At 38.7% G+C, this 15,061-nt stretch overlaps 1 protein-coding gene across 1 annotated transcript in view; it reads left to right on the top strand.

Annotated features, from left to right (window-relative positions):
- The window catches only part of LOC119260417 (rho guanine nucleotide exchange factor 28-like), a 200,889-nt gene that overhangs the window by 100,010 nt on the left and 85,818 nt on the right, over positions 1–15,061 (top strand). The window contains exons 5-6 of the mRNA XM_037529350.2: positions 8,733–8,916; positions 11,170–11,350. Coding sequence (XP_037385247.1) covers positions 8,733–8,916; positions 11,170–11,350 — 365 coding nt within the window. The remainder of the gene's footprint in view (positions 1–8,732; positions 8,917–11,169; positions 11,351–15,061) is intronic.

The raw sequence follows: 15,061 nt of genomic DNA, 5'->3' as shown, positions 1-15,061 counted from the left end.
CTACCATAGCATTAACTTACACCTCTGCCTCACACACAATTACGATTTCTTTTTTTGTGGTGAGAACATTGAAGTAAGATGATACCTTGGATTGAATCTGCAGGGCAAGCATATTAAACTATTTAAATAAAACTAGGAAAATTTTATCTGTTAATTTATTGTTTTATCAAGTTGAACAAGTTAAACTTTCCTCCTGCCTATAGAATTATAAAGCCTTTAGAAGTTTCTTCCCTTTGAAGGTGAATGCTTGTTTTTTTTTTTTTTTCCTATATTTTACTACTAATAGAATAACAAAAGCAATGCTGAGGGTCAGAAAGACTTCAGAAAAAAAGTTTATAAGAATAGGGTTTATTCAACAAGTGTAAAATGTGTCGATTGTTCAGTGTTCTCTTAAGGAGTTTAAAGAATAGTTTTAATATTGCTTCTTATCTGTAGGAAAAGCCATTAAGTGAGACTTAACAGTTCATTACGAAAGACCCAGTAGGAACTGCCAATTTTCTGTGACATCTACATCTTGCTTCAAGCCACAGAACCGGAACCATCACCTTTTTTTCTAGGCAACAGGAGAAGGGAATGTGTGAGCCAGCAGTGTTTGACAGCATAAAATATCTGTTTATCTTTCTTTGAATAGAGGAAAGAGATCTGAAACCAGTAAGAAGCAAGATTTGTTTAACACTTGAAATGGAGCTTGGCCTTGTTTTTTATCCTTGGATACAATTTGCTGGCTGTAGAAATAGAAGGAAGGTAGAACATGGCTAACGAGAGTGGGTCTGGTGGTTGACTCCAATTTTACTGTGTTCCAGGTGTTATTAACCAGGAGATGACATATTGAGTTATTAAGACTTGCTTGCAGGTCTGTGGACTATGTGAAATGTCAGCTTTGTTTCTTATGCCCCAAAGCTTTGTACTGGATAGCACGTTTAAAATTTATATCAGCATATCCTACCTGGGCATAGGAGACCCATAAAGGACAGATTTATTATAAAATGCAAGTTTCATTATTGAAAAATTTCTGAGTTTTGAAATTTATACATTATGGGTATCAATAGATTCTAGGGTTTTGTATGTATTTTTTTAAATCTCAACATTTTTCAAGCAATTGTGTACACACTCAATATTACTTTCTATGCTGTGTTACTCTTGGTAGTATCTAATGGGAAAACATGGCCACACTTTAATTTCTGACATTTCAAGCTAGTGTTATATTCCTTCAGTTGCTAAGGTAACCCACTGGATGAATGCTAGTGGTGGAGAGAATGTTTTTTAAAATAGGTCCTGTGGTAAACTGGTAAAATTGTTTCATAGTTCTCAGCCATGCAGACACACACAAATGTGCATCATTTCTGAAGTTTTAAATCCTTAGTTTGAAAATGTTTTAGGATACTGAAAGTTTTCTCTGTCTTTCATCCCTTTTTTAGCTTTTCACTTTTAAAAAATAGGTTTTTTGGCGATACATAATTGAACTCAGGAAAAGAACTCACCCCACCCCAGTCAAATCATTTGCACTTATTTTTCAGTTAACTTAGTAAACTTTTCTTGAGTGCTTCTTTGGTTAAGGTATTTTGTTTTAAGGAAGAAAATGCTGCCTGAATTTGCTTTAAAAAAATAAGCTTTTAACTTTTGCCTAATGACAACAATGGCCCTCAGATTGGAATAGAGAATACATTTTACTCTCATATCTGGGAAATAGATGATAGGGTTGTATTTAGATTGCTTTCTTCCTCTCATAACTTTCAAAGAAAAGAATGTAAGTGGAATCTTTTATTTTCAAATACCCTGCCCTAATGTGCTTCCCAAAGGATTCGGAACTAGGAGAGGCTTTGAAATTTACCTCTGGTTGACCATGTCCCATCCTCGCTTCTCTCCCTTGGAAGCCCTTCAAATATCACAGTATGCATGTGGAAGTGTTTGCACGCAGACCACTGCAATTAAATTTGAAAATGACAGTAGCCAGGGATTCTCTTAATACTTATCTTGAGGGGGAAAAAAAGTTGCTTTTGCTATTTTCCTAGATTTATCTAATTGGATTTGAAAGCTGTAAGCTGGCCTTGTACTATTTTATTTAAACAATAAATAAAACATTGATTTTAAAACTACCAGTCCTAGGAAGTTAAAAGCTTGCGGCTAAAGAAAGAAGTAGGAGAGTATAGACCCAGGGAGGTGAAGGTGGGGTGCTTTGAGCCAGAAGTGAGGGTTTGTTCATAGGGAAATCTGCGTGCCCCAAGCAACTCCACAAGGCCTGTCTTGACTTTTTCCGTGGACCTTCGTGTGGGCATGAAGCTCTGTATGTAGAGACCCTCCCAAATCTTTCATAATCCTACCATAGCTTCTTGTCAATAATGATTCCACACACTTTCTCTTCCCCAAGTCTGTAACTGTAGCAGCTCTTATTTTGCATATTTGTCATGAGAAAGGGTGTGTGTGTGTACACAAATGTGTATGTAATGACTTATCAGGCTGGCATCTGGACAGTGGGGTGTGAGCCTTCTGTTTGCTTTTCTTCACTCGTAGTTGTTGCGTTTTTCAAGTGCTATCTTTTCTGTCCCCTTCCTCTTCTTGGTTTGTTCTTCTCTTACCTAATTATTTTTCTCTTTTTAAAATCTACTTTGGGTTCCTCAACTCTTGTCTTCAGATTTGCATCTGTAGTAGGAGGTGTAAGTAGAGTATTACATGCTTGATTTAAAAAAAAAAACAAAACAAACTCAAACTCTTATGAGACAAAATTTCCTGTATTTCCTCTTGAGTCATTTTAATTTTCATAGGCTTATTTCGTTGTTGTTGTTGTTGGTATTAATATATTTTTACTTGACAAGTACATGTCCTATATCACTGCAGTCAAGGTAACCCAACTCATAGTTTGCATAATAGGAGATGTGGTGAATAATATTTAAGAACTTGAGTTTTGGAGGTCGAAAAATCTAGATCCAAATCCTTGATGCTGCCTTTACTTCCTAGGGCCTAGGCAGATGAATAACTGTGTTAGTGTCAAATTTTGTCCCTAGGAAATAGGAATAATAATAGACTCTAGCTTATAGAGTGTCTATTTAATTCAGGATTAAATGAGACAGTGCATGTAAATCACTTGGTAAATGTTAGACAGAAATAAGAAATGTATTGCCCTTGTAGTAAGAGTGAAATAAATATGGTTGTGGTGGTTTACTTCTCTGCTTTCATTCATACTTAACAGTTGCCCAACTGGATTTAATTAACATTTTCCAGCCTCCTTCCCTCATCCCAGGTAGGCAGCACCATATATACTGTTATTTCCTGTGTGGTTTATCCCATTATCTTCCATTTACCCACCAGAATATCCCTTGTGTGCCCCCAGTGCCAAAGGAGGAGATTGCCCTTTGGAGCCAAGAGTTTAAATCCACAGAGTTTGCTATTTCCCAGTCTGGGCCTGTGGACTGGGGACTCTGGCTTCCAGTACAAGGACAGCAAGTCACCCTGCCTGGCCAGAGCCAAGCAGCAAGCTTCCCGATTGTACTTGAGTTCAGATTTCCAGTGCAGACTTCAAAAGGCCATATCCAAGACATAATGAGTCTACATTTGTTCTGTTTGTTGGTAATAAAATTAAACTGCAATGTATTTTTGTTTGTCTCCCAAACAGAATAGGGTTCCTGGAGGGTGTATAGGGAGGGTGCCTGGGAATTCCACAGGCTTGTCTGGGGTATGAGGGGTGAGCAGAAGGAAACCCTGTGCATCATCGGCTGTCAGCAAATACCGAGGGAATGAATGGTGGTTATGAATCATAGTCTTGATGAAATGTTAACAAATGAAACAAATCTATAGCTCAGGCTAGAAAAGGGGTATGACGTAATTGCCACTTGTGCTACCTAATGACCTCCTGATGCCTGGGGCATGAGATTAGCACATTCGTCTTAATGGCACATCTGGTGTCTTACACTGATGCAATTATAGTGCCTCCTAAGCAGCCAGCTTGTTCCCTTAAATTACGCTTTTAAATTATAACCAGAAAAACTGTTTTCCAATGTGTACCATGTATCTATTGAGTGGCTTTTTATAGTACTTTTTCTGTATTAAAAAGATCTTATATACAACTGGTAAATTCCCCAATACTGGCTTTTATAGTCTTGAGAGCCCTGTCCCATGTTTTCCTTACAGCCTCCTGGGTAGTAGGCAGGGCTGGGTAGTAGCCCCCAGGTTAAGCAGCTGGAAATTTGAGAATAAAGTGGTTTTGTCCAGAACTACATCTCTACAGTGTGCAAGTCCAGATCTTTCAGTCCTTTAATCTGTCCCCTTTAGCACAGTACAGTGTTGTATCTAGATTATTTAATATCTTGTATTGATGTCAAAATTGTAGAATTGTCTGGAAACATCCCCAGATTGCGTGGGGGTCAAAAATTAGATTGCCATCTTTGAGTTTTGATAAAGACTTTTTAGTATTCCAACTGATTATTGTAAGTTCCATGTGGTAAAATAAATTATAATCTGCCTATATGAATTGTTTATTCTAGTTTTTTTACATTGCAGTGGAAATTTTCTAGAAACAATTGTGTGTGTGATTGGTGTTTTTCTAGATGATTCCAGTGAGGCATTGTCTTCTGAGTGTCTGATGCAGGAACAATTTTCTAGGAAGCTAGAACCTGTGACTGATGCTTGTATCTTTCCTCTTCTATCTTCGGGCTTATGGTCCCGTCATGTTGGTGTGTGTTCCACGGGGCATCCTGTGTCTTTATCTTCCCGATGTGTGTCTTTATTTTTGTAATTCCTAGCCTGGATTTTCCAGCCTCTGATCCTTCCATGTGGAAAGCTGATTTGTTTACACACATCCCCAAACCCTGATGAGACTGCCAAAATGGAAGCTGCCATACCACATCACCTCGTCTTCCATTCCCTGGAATGGAATTTCAATCCTGTAAAAATACCAGGCTGTGTGTGATGCTCATGCCTAATTCTCAATTCTATTCTCCATGTAAATTTTTTAGTAATATTTTTTCGTTCTCTTTCTGCTCATCAATTTTTAACATTTTATAAACAGCTGTTAATTTTCAAGTCATGATAGAAGATGTAGGTTGAATTAATTTATCCTGCAGAGCAGTTTTCTTATAGACCAGATAGTCTCCTTATTTCTGGTCACATTATTTGTGTCTAAATCTAGAACTGTAGGTTATTGGACAGTAATTTATGGGCCAGAGTTTATTTTATTCTGAACAAAAGTAGATTGACAGCATGCTTCTCAAAAACAAGTGTCTTGTCTATCTTTCTGCCCATGGTGTCTGGCAGATAGAGTATTTTCATTCAATGTTTGCTAGCTGAATGACATAGGTCCTCAAATTGAGATCTCTATAATAGTATGTGGCTTTGGAAATCAGAGTAGAACTTATTTTAATGAACTGGATTTATGTGAATTAAAAAATTATTCTTCAAGATGTGGTACATATACACAATGGAATATTACTCAGCAATCAAAAAAGATAAACACATGCAATTTGCAGCAACATGGATGGAGCTGGAAGGGGTCATGCTCAGTGAAATAAGCCAGAAAAAGAAAAATACCGGATGGTCTCACTCATAGCAGGAATCTAGAAAACCTAAATAAGGGACCAGGAAAAAGAATAACTATAAGAAAGAAAAAATCAAAATCAAACAACTATAGACCAGAATCACACTATGTGGGGATGGGGAAAGGAGGGATTGGGGTCAAAATAAGGCGGGTGCAATTGTATGGGGAATATAAAAATAAATTAAAAATAAAATAAAACAAATTATTGTTTATAAACTGAAATTATAAAACATAACTGAACATTACAAAGTAAAAGTAGTTTTGAATTAATTTGTGTTAAAAATATCATGTGATTATTGTCCATCACATTTTAGCTTTAAGGCTATAACCTGGCTTAGCGGCAAGAATTGTGGTTTTAAAATAACTTCTAAAAGTATATAATTTTTGTTTACTTGTTGGTGAAAATTTTTAGCTAAAATTTTTAGATCTTAGCAGGTTGAGAAGACAGTGATATAAAAATGAGACATAGATATGTATTTTGTTAACCACTGATAGAAGTAGCAGATTTCAATCCTGACCTTGCATTAGACTCACTTGGAAATATTCTTCTGGGGTTGACTTTTGATATCGCTGTTTGGGTCACGTGGGGAAGAGAGGAGGGAGGAGATGGAGGTAACTTTGGACTGCAATAGCCCACCCTTTCCCAGGCACATTCCTCAGGGGTATTTTGTTGACTTTTATAGTAATCACTTCTTGGCTTTTCTTTGTAGTTTTTCTAACTATGTATCCCTAAATAATATGATTGAGTTTTCACTTTTTAAAAATTTCATATTAAAAAAAAAAACCCAAAGCTTCCTACTAGTTGAAACATTCTGTATAGTCTTTTTTTTTTCCCCCAAAGATTTATTTATTTATACATACAAGAACTAGGGTACAGGCCAGAGGTGTGGAGGGTGAGAGGATTCACCAGAGACAGAGTGGGGAACAGAACAGGTAGACTGACTGAAATACACTGCTGAGGGGAGCAGCAGGTGAGTCAGGAGCTGTGCCATGTGTGTAGCTCCCTGGCCAGGGATCGAACTTGTGCTACAGTGGCTGCAGCGAGCTTCATAGGTTGTGTCTTAACCCCTTGCACCACCAGGGAGGCCCTATTCTGTATATTCTTTTGTGATTTTGACCCTCTACATTGTACTTCTTAGTATCTCATATGTGAGTCTGGAATTCATTTGTGTTGTTAGAATATATAGATAACAATAGAATGTATTCTTTTGTTGATAGATCTTAAGATTATTTCTTTGATCATTTTGCATCTTGCAGGTGGTCACAGGTGCATGGAGAGCATAGCTTTCACTAGGGTTTATATGTAGGAATGTAGGAATGAACATTAATTTCTCTTAATTTATTAGATTGTGCCACTGTGTTTTCCAAGTTGGTTGTACCAACTTACATTTCCTCTAGCAGTGACTATGAATTCCTGAGGACTAGGTTATTTTTCAGTCTTCCAACACAAATTTTCTGCTAATTTGAAGGCACAGCCAGACCTTGTATAGCTCTGATAATGGTGTTGAATTTTGATTAAATGGTAAATAAAAATTACATTTTAGTAATAACCCAAACTCTCAGGCCTCAGATGCTCTGGAAGGCCTCTTGATATGTGCTGCCTTTCAAGTATCCTTTGTCACCAAAAAGAGCAGGAATCTGTTTTTTTTTTAATTTATTTATTTATACAAGCACTGGGTACAGTCAGAAGATCGGGAGGGTGAGAGAATTCACCAGAGTCAGAGGGGAGAGCAGAGCAGGCTGACTGAAGAAGTACACTGCTGAGGGGAGCAGCGGGTGCAGCAGGAGAGGTCTGGGCACCATGTGGGACCCTCGCAGATGGCTGGGAATTGAACCAGCACTGCAGAGGCTGTGGGCAGCTTCGCAGCCCAGCGCTCAACTGCTGTGCCACCTGGGAGGCCCTGGAAGCTGGGGTTCTTGATGTGACTGCCTTGCTAACAGGCAGAGAAGCCAAGGTGGAGGGTGAGAGGCACTGACTTTGAGACTCTTTCCCAGTCTGGGGCTAATTAGCCTCCCATTGTTCTGTGCTGGGAATGTTGATTGAACCACACACCTTATTCATGACCTTTTTGTGTCTGGGTGATCTTGCTCCTAGGACTTTACAGGTCATATCTTTTAATGTTTGCTATTAGAACAATTACTAATAATTCTGTTTTTAGTTCAAATGATTCCTAGTACCAGCAAAAGAAGAGACATATTTGTCTGGTTAAAAAAAAAAAAAAAAAAAGAAAAAGATTTCATTTTAATTAAACACCCCACCTCTGCCAAATTTTATCACTCCTTCCACAGTTTGTTTTCCTGACTGCAGTTGAGAATCTGAAACTCTATAACGAGCAGAATTATTTATATATGTCACAATGTTTTCTGTTTCAAACTGTTTGCCTTATTCTCTTCTCTGAAATTTTGTACTGCACAAGAAAGCTCTCTCAAAACATTTTAGGTAGCTTTTTCTTTTCTTCAAACTTCAGAAAATCCTTTCTTTTCCTCCTTCCAGTCTCCCCAGTAAGCTCTTAGATTCTGGGCGAGAGAGAGCAGGAGAGAGTGCCAACAATGAGGGGTCAGTCCCCCGGTGTTTGCTGTCCTCTCCCACTGGATAGGTTGTGAGGGTGGAGCCAGGAAGGAGGGACAGAGCTGGGACTAGCAGAAAGCACTGGGGTTGCTCTCCTGTGGGGCCAGTTGGGTGCAGTGCCCTGCACGCAGGAAGAGGGGTGGTGAGGGGGGTGTTGCCCAGGCACTGCTGGGTGTACTCTAGAAAAGGCTGACACAAGCGAGCTTAAGTTTTCTTGGACTTAGAAGTCCCTTCTTCAGGAGAAGTACAGGGTGGAAGCAGACTCCTTCAGGCTTGCACCCTGAGGGCCTGCCTTGCTGGAGGGCAGTGGTGTCTATTTCTAGGGGATGAGCTGCTCCTGGTGCTGTTTTTCCCTGGTTGACTTTACTGCACATGAGTGTGGTAAAGGTGATGTGAATGTGCTCCATGCAGGGTGGAAAGAACATTGTACCAGCAGTGAGCAGACCTGGCTCCAGCACCTGCAGCAACTGACCTTGGGCAAACCACACATATACTCATGAATTAAATGAGATGTTTGGATTAGATACTTTTGCTCGTTCCTCTGACATTACATCTAAATACATGATCTCTGATTAAAAATGTATGAGGCAAATTTTTTAAATGGAGGAACTCACATCCATTTTTCTTTCTTTCCAGTTTCTCTACACAGAGAGTCTCTTCTACACCTGGCTGTGAGATGGGGCCTTGCTAAGCTTTCCCAGTTCCTCTTGTGTCTCCCTGGGGGAGTGGAAGCCTTGGCTTTACCCAATGAAGAGGGCGCCACGCCATTGGATTTAGCTGTACATGGTGGGCACTCGAAGCTGGTGGAAGACATCACCAAGTGAGTTTGGTATTTTCTCTCTTAATCTGTTTCTATAAAGTCTTCCAAGCATTTATGGAAAAATTGAAATAACCTTATCACAAGTTAATATTGATTTATGTTTATCATTAGTTCTCATGTGAAAGTACAGATAGAGATGTAACATATAGACAGATATATTTGGTATTAACATTTTGAGGTACCACAGGGGGTTATAGTAAGTAAGAAAAAGTTAGGAAACACGTCCCACTTCACCTTTCAAGTTTCAGCTTAAATATCTTTTCTTCAGAGATGCTTTTGATGTTATATAGTCTTTTATGATTATGGTCTAATATAATTATATTTTGGTCTTTTGTGATTAAAATTATGATTAACTTATTAATCATAATTTATATCTGTACATATATAGTAATGATTTGTTTCATGCCCCATCCTACATTGTTTGTGAGCTGAAAGTATTCCTTATACCCACTATAGTATTTCTAGTACAGTGTTCAGTATATGACATTCATTGAAAGAATATAAATTTTTGTTAAAGCAATAGAAATAGACAAACCCTAGATACCATGTAGGCAATTGGGTGGTTTAGTGAAATAATATAAAGGAAATAATTTGTGAACTGTAAAGTTTCTTAATGATATCAGCACTTTCAGTGAATAATGAATATATTGTTTATTATATATTTCAGTGCACTGGAAAGTGCATTCAAAATTATGAAGTACTACCTAAATAATAAATTTTGTGCAAGTGTTATTACCTGGTGTAACTTCATGGACTGTTTTTTTTTTTTCAATTGGCTCATGGCATTCAATTTCTGATCATATGGTGTATATGTGGCTATTGGAGTAGAGTCAGCTTTCTGTTTACTTCTTTCTCATTTACTCAAGTGACCATCAGCCAAAAGAAAAGTCCACTCAAAGGGACTTGACCTTTTCCTCACTCTAACACCACACAACTTTCTTGGCTAATAAGGACCAGGCGGGACTGTTTTCCTTAGTCATTGTGGATGGCTCAGTGTTACCTCGAGATCCTGAAGGGTGATTTCTTTGTCTTTGATAGTTTTGTGGCTCCCACTGTGTCTAAAACTGGAAGATACTTAACTTTCAAAGATTGAAGCTTACTGCACCCATTCATAGATGACATTAGATATAGACTCTGTGCCAAATTCTGATTATATGAGGGAGCTTCCATTTTTTAAATGAATAACAATGATAATATTGTTTAGGCTCAGTGACTTTTCATTGGCACTGGGAGTTGTTTTCTGGAGGATTCTGGAGCCCTTGCCAGTAATTAGTGTCAAGAGTTTGGGGAGGTGCTGCAAATCTTAGCATACAAGTGCTGTTTATGGATATCTTTTTGTCACTCCATATGATGGAGATAATATTTATTCAATTTGAAGTATAATATATATAGTTATATATAATATATTCATTAACAAAATGAGGCCATGGAAGAAGAGGAGTGAGGCTGAGAGTTAGTTCTGTGAAGGGAGGAATCTGGGAGCAGTCTGTGGGGATGTGACACATGCCGTGGGGGGCTGTTTTCTGGCAGCACTAACATTTCCCTCCTGAGGCTTCTTTACTGTTGCTATTGTGTGATTTTATAAGTCATCCACAGTGTCGTGATGCTAACCATGATGTCTACATATTGCTAGTAAATGTGCATTTGTTCCTAGCCAAAACAGCACAGAAAATAAGCTTTTTCTCAAGAATTTGGTTTGGGGATGTTGTTCCTTGGTTTATAAGTGTATTCAAGAATTGATTTTATACATGTTTTAATCTGCAAGAGAAAATGATTTACAACAGTGGATCACTGTGTTTTGAATATCTCACTTGTTTATAACATCCAACCCTCACCACACTCCCCAGGGATCATATCTGTTTTCCACTGTAATCACCTAACAAACCGTTGGTAGCCAGCTAATTTATTCTACTGCATGTGGCCATGTTCAGGCAAGAGGTATCTTTTCAGACTAAAGGGAGAACGAAATATTAAGCCACCAGACTCTGTTTAGAAATGAGTACTATTTTATTAGTTCTCTAAATCCTTAAGGTATGTAATATATGTGAATGGCTTTTCCAGTGGACATCTCTAGGTGGAAAAAGAAAGATGACTTCATTAGGCTTTGTTTACATGATCTTAAGTATATTTATCAGTAGATGGCTTTTGAGGGTCATTTTGCCGGTTGGATTTGTAATCGGGCATTGAGGGGACTGGGATCTTAGGGTTGGTGTCTCTGATGCTGTGAGTGGGTTTTTATTTGTGACATTTTAGTTTTCAGGGCAGGCGTTCCCCCAGCTTCTCCCGAGTGCAACTCAGTGAAGACGCCTTCCTGCAGTATAGTCACTCATCGGAGACACTGACCCTGACGCTGAACCACACCGCTGTGCATTTGTTGGAGGCAGATATTAAACTCTTCAGGAAATACTTTTGGGATAGAGCCTTTCTCATCAAGGTTTGTGCTCATACTTATATAAAAGCTTCACGATCCTTGGTGGTTCCGGCAGCAACTCATTGTTTTGGGAATAGTTTTTGGAGGTAGCACTTTGGTTTTTTTCTAGTGGAACTTTGGGGGACATGGAATAGAAAAGTGTCACATTAGTAGCATGAAGATTATTATAAAATATTTGGCAGTATAAAATAGTATTGTGTATGGTATTGTTTCCTGTACTTCTCATAAATCAGTTCTACCATGGTTGGGTTTTAATATTCTAATATTGGAGATGTTCTGTCAATTTATTATTGACTGTATTGTAATTTTCATAAAGCAGTTGCATTTAGGGCTATTATACATGTAGGATCTACTTCTGGGCTTCTTACACCTTAGATGTTAAGCATTTGCCTTAGGGTTCAGTCTTCTTGAATGTGGGCTAGGCATTTGAAGCCAGTTCCTTTTCAGAGAGGATTTTCCCTCCTCCACCATCACCCAAACACTAGCTTGGAGTGGTAACATGGAATCCCATATTGGGCTTTAAATGTTTCTTCATTATTTTATTTTTTTTTGTAGAATTGCAAGACTATAAAGAAAAATTTTTAATTTTTTGAATGAAAATTTTAAACTTTTAACGATTAAGCAAAATATTATTTTGTGTAAAAGGGCTTGAGTCAGTGGAGTTGACAGTGCTCAGGGGCATAATGGATTCACTCACCGGATCCTGTGATATCTGCTTTTCTCCAGTACACCTGTTGGAAAGGCACAGGTTCATGATTGTGAGACTTTCCAGTGCTGCCACTGACAGCTGATACTGTTGTTTATCCCAGTTTTGACTTTTGTAAAATGTTTACTTCATGTAATTAAGGTAAAGATAACAAAACTTTATATATCAAATAAAGATAATTGTTGACTGACTTTTCATGGGCTTTAGGAAATGTCATGCTTCCTTTTCTGGCACACAGTGTGTCCTCATTTTCCTTAAGGAAGTTTGTTATTTAATGATACTAAAGCTTCAGCTATCTTTGTGGTTTCCCTACTAGGCCCTCAGGGTGGATACTTGGCAGAGGCTTGACCTTGCTGAAAACCTTAAGTGTAGTGCACCCCACTCCTGCAGCGCCCTCAGAGCACAGCACAGCAACAAGTGTTCTGAGAAATGACTCAGACACCAGCCTTGAAGCTGGTGACAAAACTCTCCAAGAGGATAGGGCATGCTGTGTGTAGCACACATTATTGAACATTTATGTCATTGTAAAATCCTCCAACTTGTTAGGTTGGATTCGTGAATTCTCTAACACATTTGAAATAGTACTGATGAACTTGGGGAAGAATGAATCCGTCTAGAAGCTTTAGTGATTTTTTTGTAGTGGACTTGACAATAACAGACAAAGTGGAGATTGCTTCCCAGTTTCTCAGAGGTTTTCATTTTATGAAAAATACTTGATAAAATTATCTGTTAGATTGAAATGAGTTAAAATGGAAAATACTGTATTCTAGGTTTCAGCAACACTCCTGTTTCTTCCTCCCCCAAATTGAGTGACTGGGTAGTAAGCAGGGAGATTAGGAAGGGAATAAGGGCTGAGATTCTTTAGGAAATTCAAAGCCATTATTTGGTGACTGCCCAGCAAGATGTTTCTGTAGTATTCCTGAAGTTAAGTTTTTTGGTAGCTCATTTAGTTAGATGTTATTTTATTTTATTTATTTATTTATTTATTTTTAAATAATAGATTTTATTTTTATATTCCCCATACAATTGCAACCCTCCCATTTTGACCCCAATCCCTCCCCCCCCCCCCCCCCAAAAAGTGTCTCTGGCTCATAGTTTTTTGTTGATTTTGATTTTTACTTTCTTATAGTTATTCATTTTCCTGGTCCCTTATTTAAGTTCTCGGATCTAGATGTTATTTTAAATGTGAGCAGGTAGCAATCATTATTATAGGTTGTCCAACTGAAAGCTTATAATTTGGAATAACAAATAAGAGATTATGTATAAGATAGTCATGCTTGATGAAATCTTACCTGTTAAAAGTTTACCTGCACAGAATGGTTATAGACAATGAATTTAATGTGAGAGACTGATTTATTCTCATTGAAGCACAGCCCACCCTCAGTCTTGTCAAGGAGGCACCTAGTGTCATTGCTTAGTTATCTGCAGCCTTCTAGAACAATGATGAGACCTTGCTAAGAAACCTGACTTTGCTTCACCATATACTAGAGATGTTAAAGTGACTCATTCAGATGCCATACTTGTTTGGTTGCAAAGGATTAATATTATTACCACTGCAGCTGTTACTGGTGGACTGATAATTTGTAATACATACTAAATATTTAGAAAGGACAGGTTTGTGCTCAATATCCAATCTGTAAAGACAGATATTAGGAAGTAATCTTAGCTTTATCTTTTAATCATGTTTTAGTTAGCCTCTCATAACAAAGCCTTTTCTGTTAATGAGCATACTGATAATTTAGTTGTAGAATTTGGCTAATAAAGCAGCTAGGAAATTTAAGTGTTCTAAAGTTACAGCCAAATTAGGGGAATTAAAATTAAGCTTTAATACACTTCACTTACCAAAAAAAAGTATTTCCTTATTTCAAGTCTTTTTTTTTTGTCATCAGAAACCAGCATTGCCTGATCCCCTTTTCACATAGGTTTGGCAGTTATCCTCACTGAAGCGCTAGGATATATGGGTGTGTGTGTGTGTGTGTGTGTTTGTGTGTGTGTGTGTAGGCTGGTGGTTGTCTCTGACCTTGAAACCTGCATTGTGAATCCTCTTCCGCCCCTTGTACTGCCCTCTGCTCGGGTCCGTCCACCGATTCCATGGGGGTCCTGGAGGAGAGAATACTGCCCTGGGGTAGCCTGAGGGGACATGCATAGTCAGGGAGGGTAGGTGACTGGGCACTTCTTATTATCCTTTGTTGTTTGGTGCATTGTGTATATTTTCATGTACTTTTTGCTCTGGCCCGAGGATGTTTGGAAATCACCAAGAATAAGGCACTTGATACCCTGAGCCTAATAACCTGCCCAGGGGGTCTGGGGGGGGTCTATGTCAGTTTTCAGCCCATGTTGAGGCACTAATTGGTTTTGGAACATGGGCTGGTACAATCTTAGGCTATTTTACCTTTGGCAAGTCAACGCATAATTCTATGTTTCTGTACGTTTTTACTATTTGTGGGGAATCCATTGAAGAAAAATACAGAAGGCTCCAGAGGGCACCTTCTCTCTAGGCTGGCCAAGTCAGGGACAGTCTACCAGCCAATGCCAGCTCAAAGTCTAAGGCACATTTCTGACCTGCTTCCTCTGGGTCTCCCTGTGCTGGTGGTCCTGCTCCCATCAGTTGGGTCCCAAGAGCCCTGTGTCTTAGGGTGTGGCTTTGTTGGTCCAGGTAGGCAGGTGCATACAACAGTGGGCCTTCTTTCCAATTCAAGATTTTCTGTTCTATCCTCTTTGTGGTTGCTGGCAACCTACTGTTGGTTGTAACCTGGGGAAGTGGTAGAGGATTTATAATAGAGGATTCAGTTTTGGCCCATGCCTCTGGACTCCTCTGCTAGGCCCAGTGTTGTCCTGGGGCACTGCCTATGTGTTCTTTCAGCAGATACTTACCACATCTCCTTTCCCTACCTCCCAAGACCCTGTCTCTGACCTGTCCCAGATCCCTGATTATGATTTTCATCTCTTTGTTGTATGTCTGAAGCCTCCAGTGGTTTTCAGTGATTTGATTTTTTTTCCCCCTTTTC

Source organism: Talpa occidentalis, unplaced genomic scaffold (assembly GCF_014898055.3).
Source record: "Talpa occidentalis isolate TD23 unplaced genomic scaffold, MPIMG_talOcc4v2.1 talOcc4.6, whole genome shotgun sequence".
NCBI lineage: Eukaryota > Metazoa > Chordata > Mammalia > Eulipotyphla > Talpidae > Talpa > Talpa occidentalis.
This window is presented reverse-complemented; position numbering and strand designations above follow the sequence as displayed.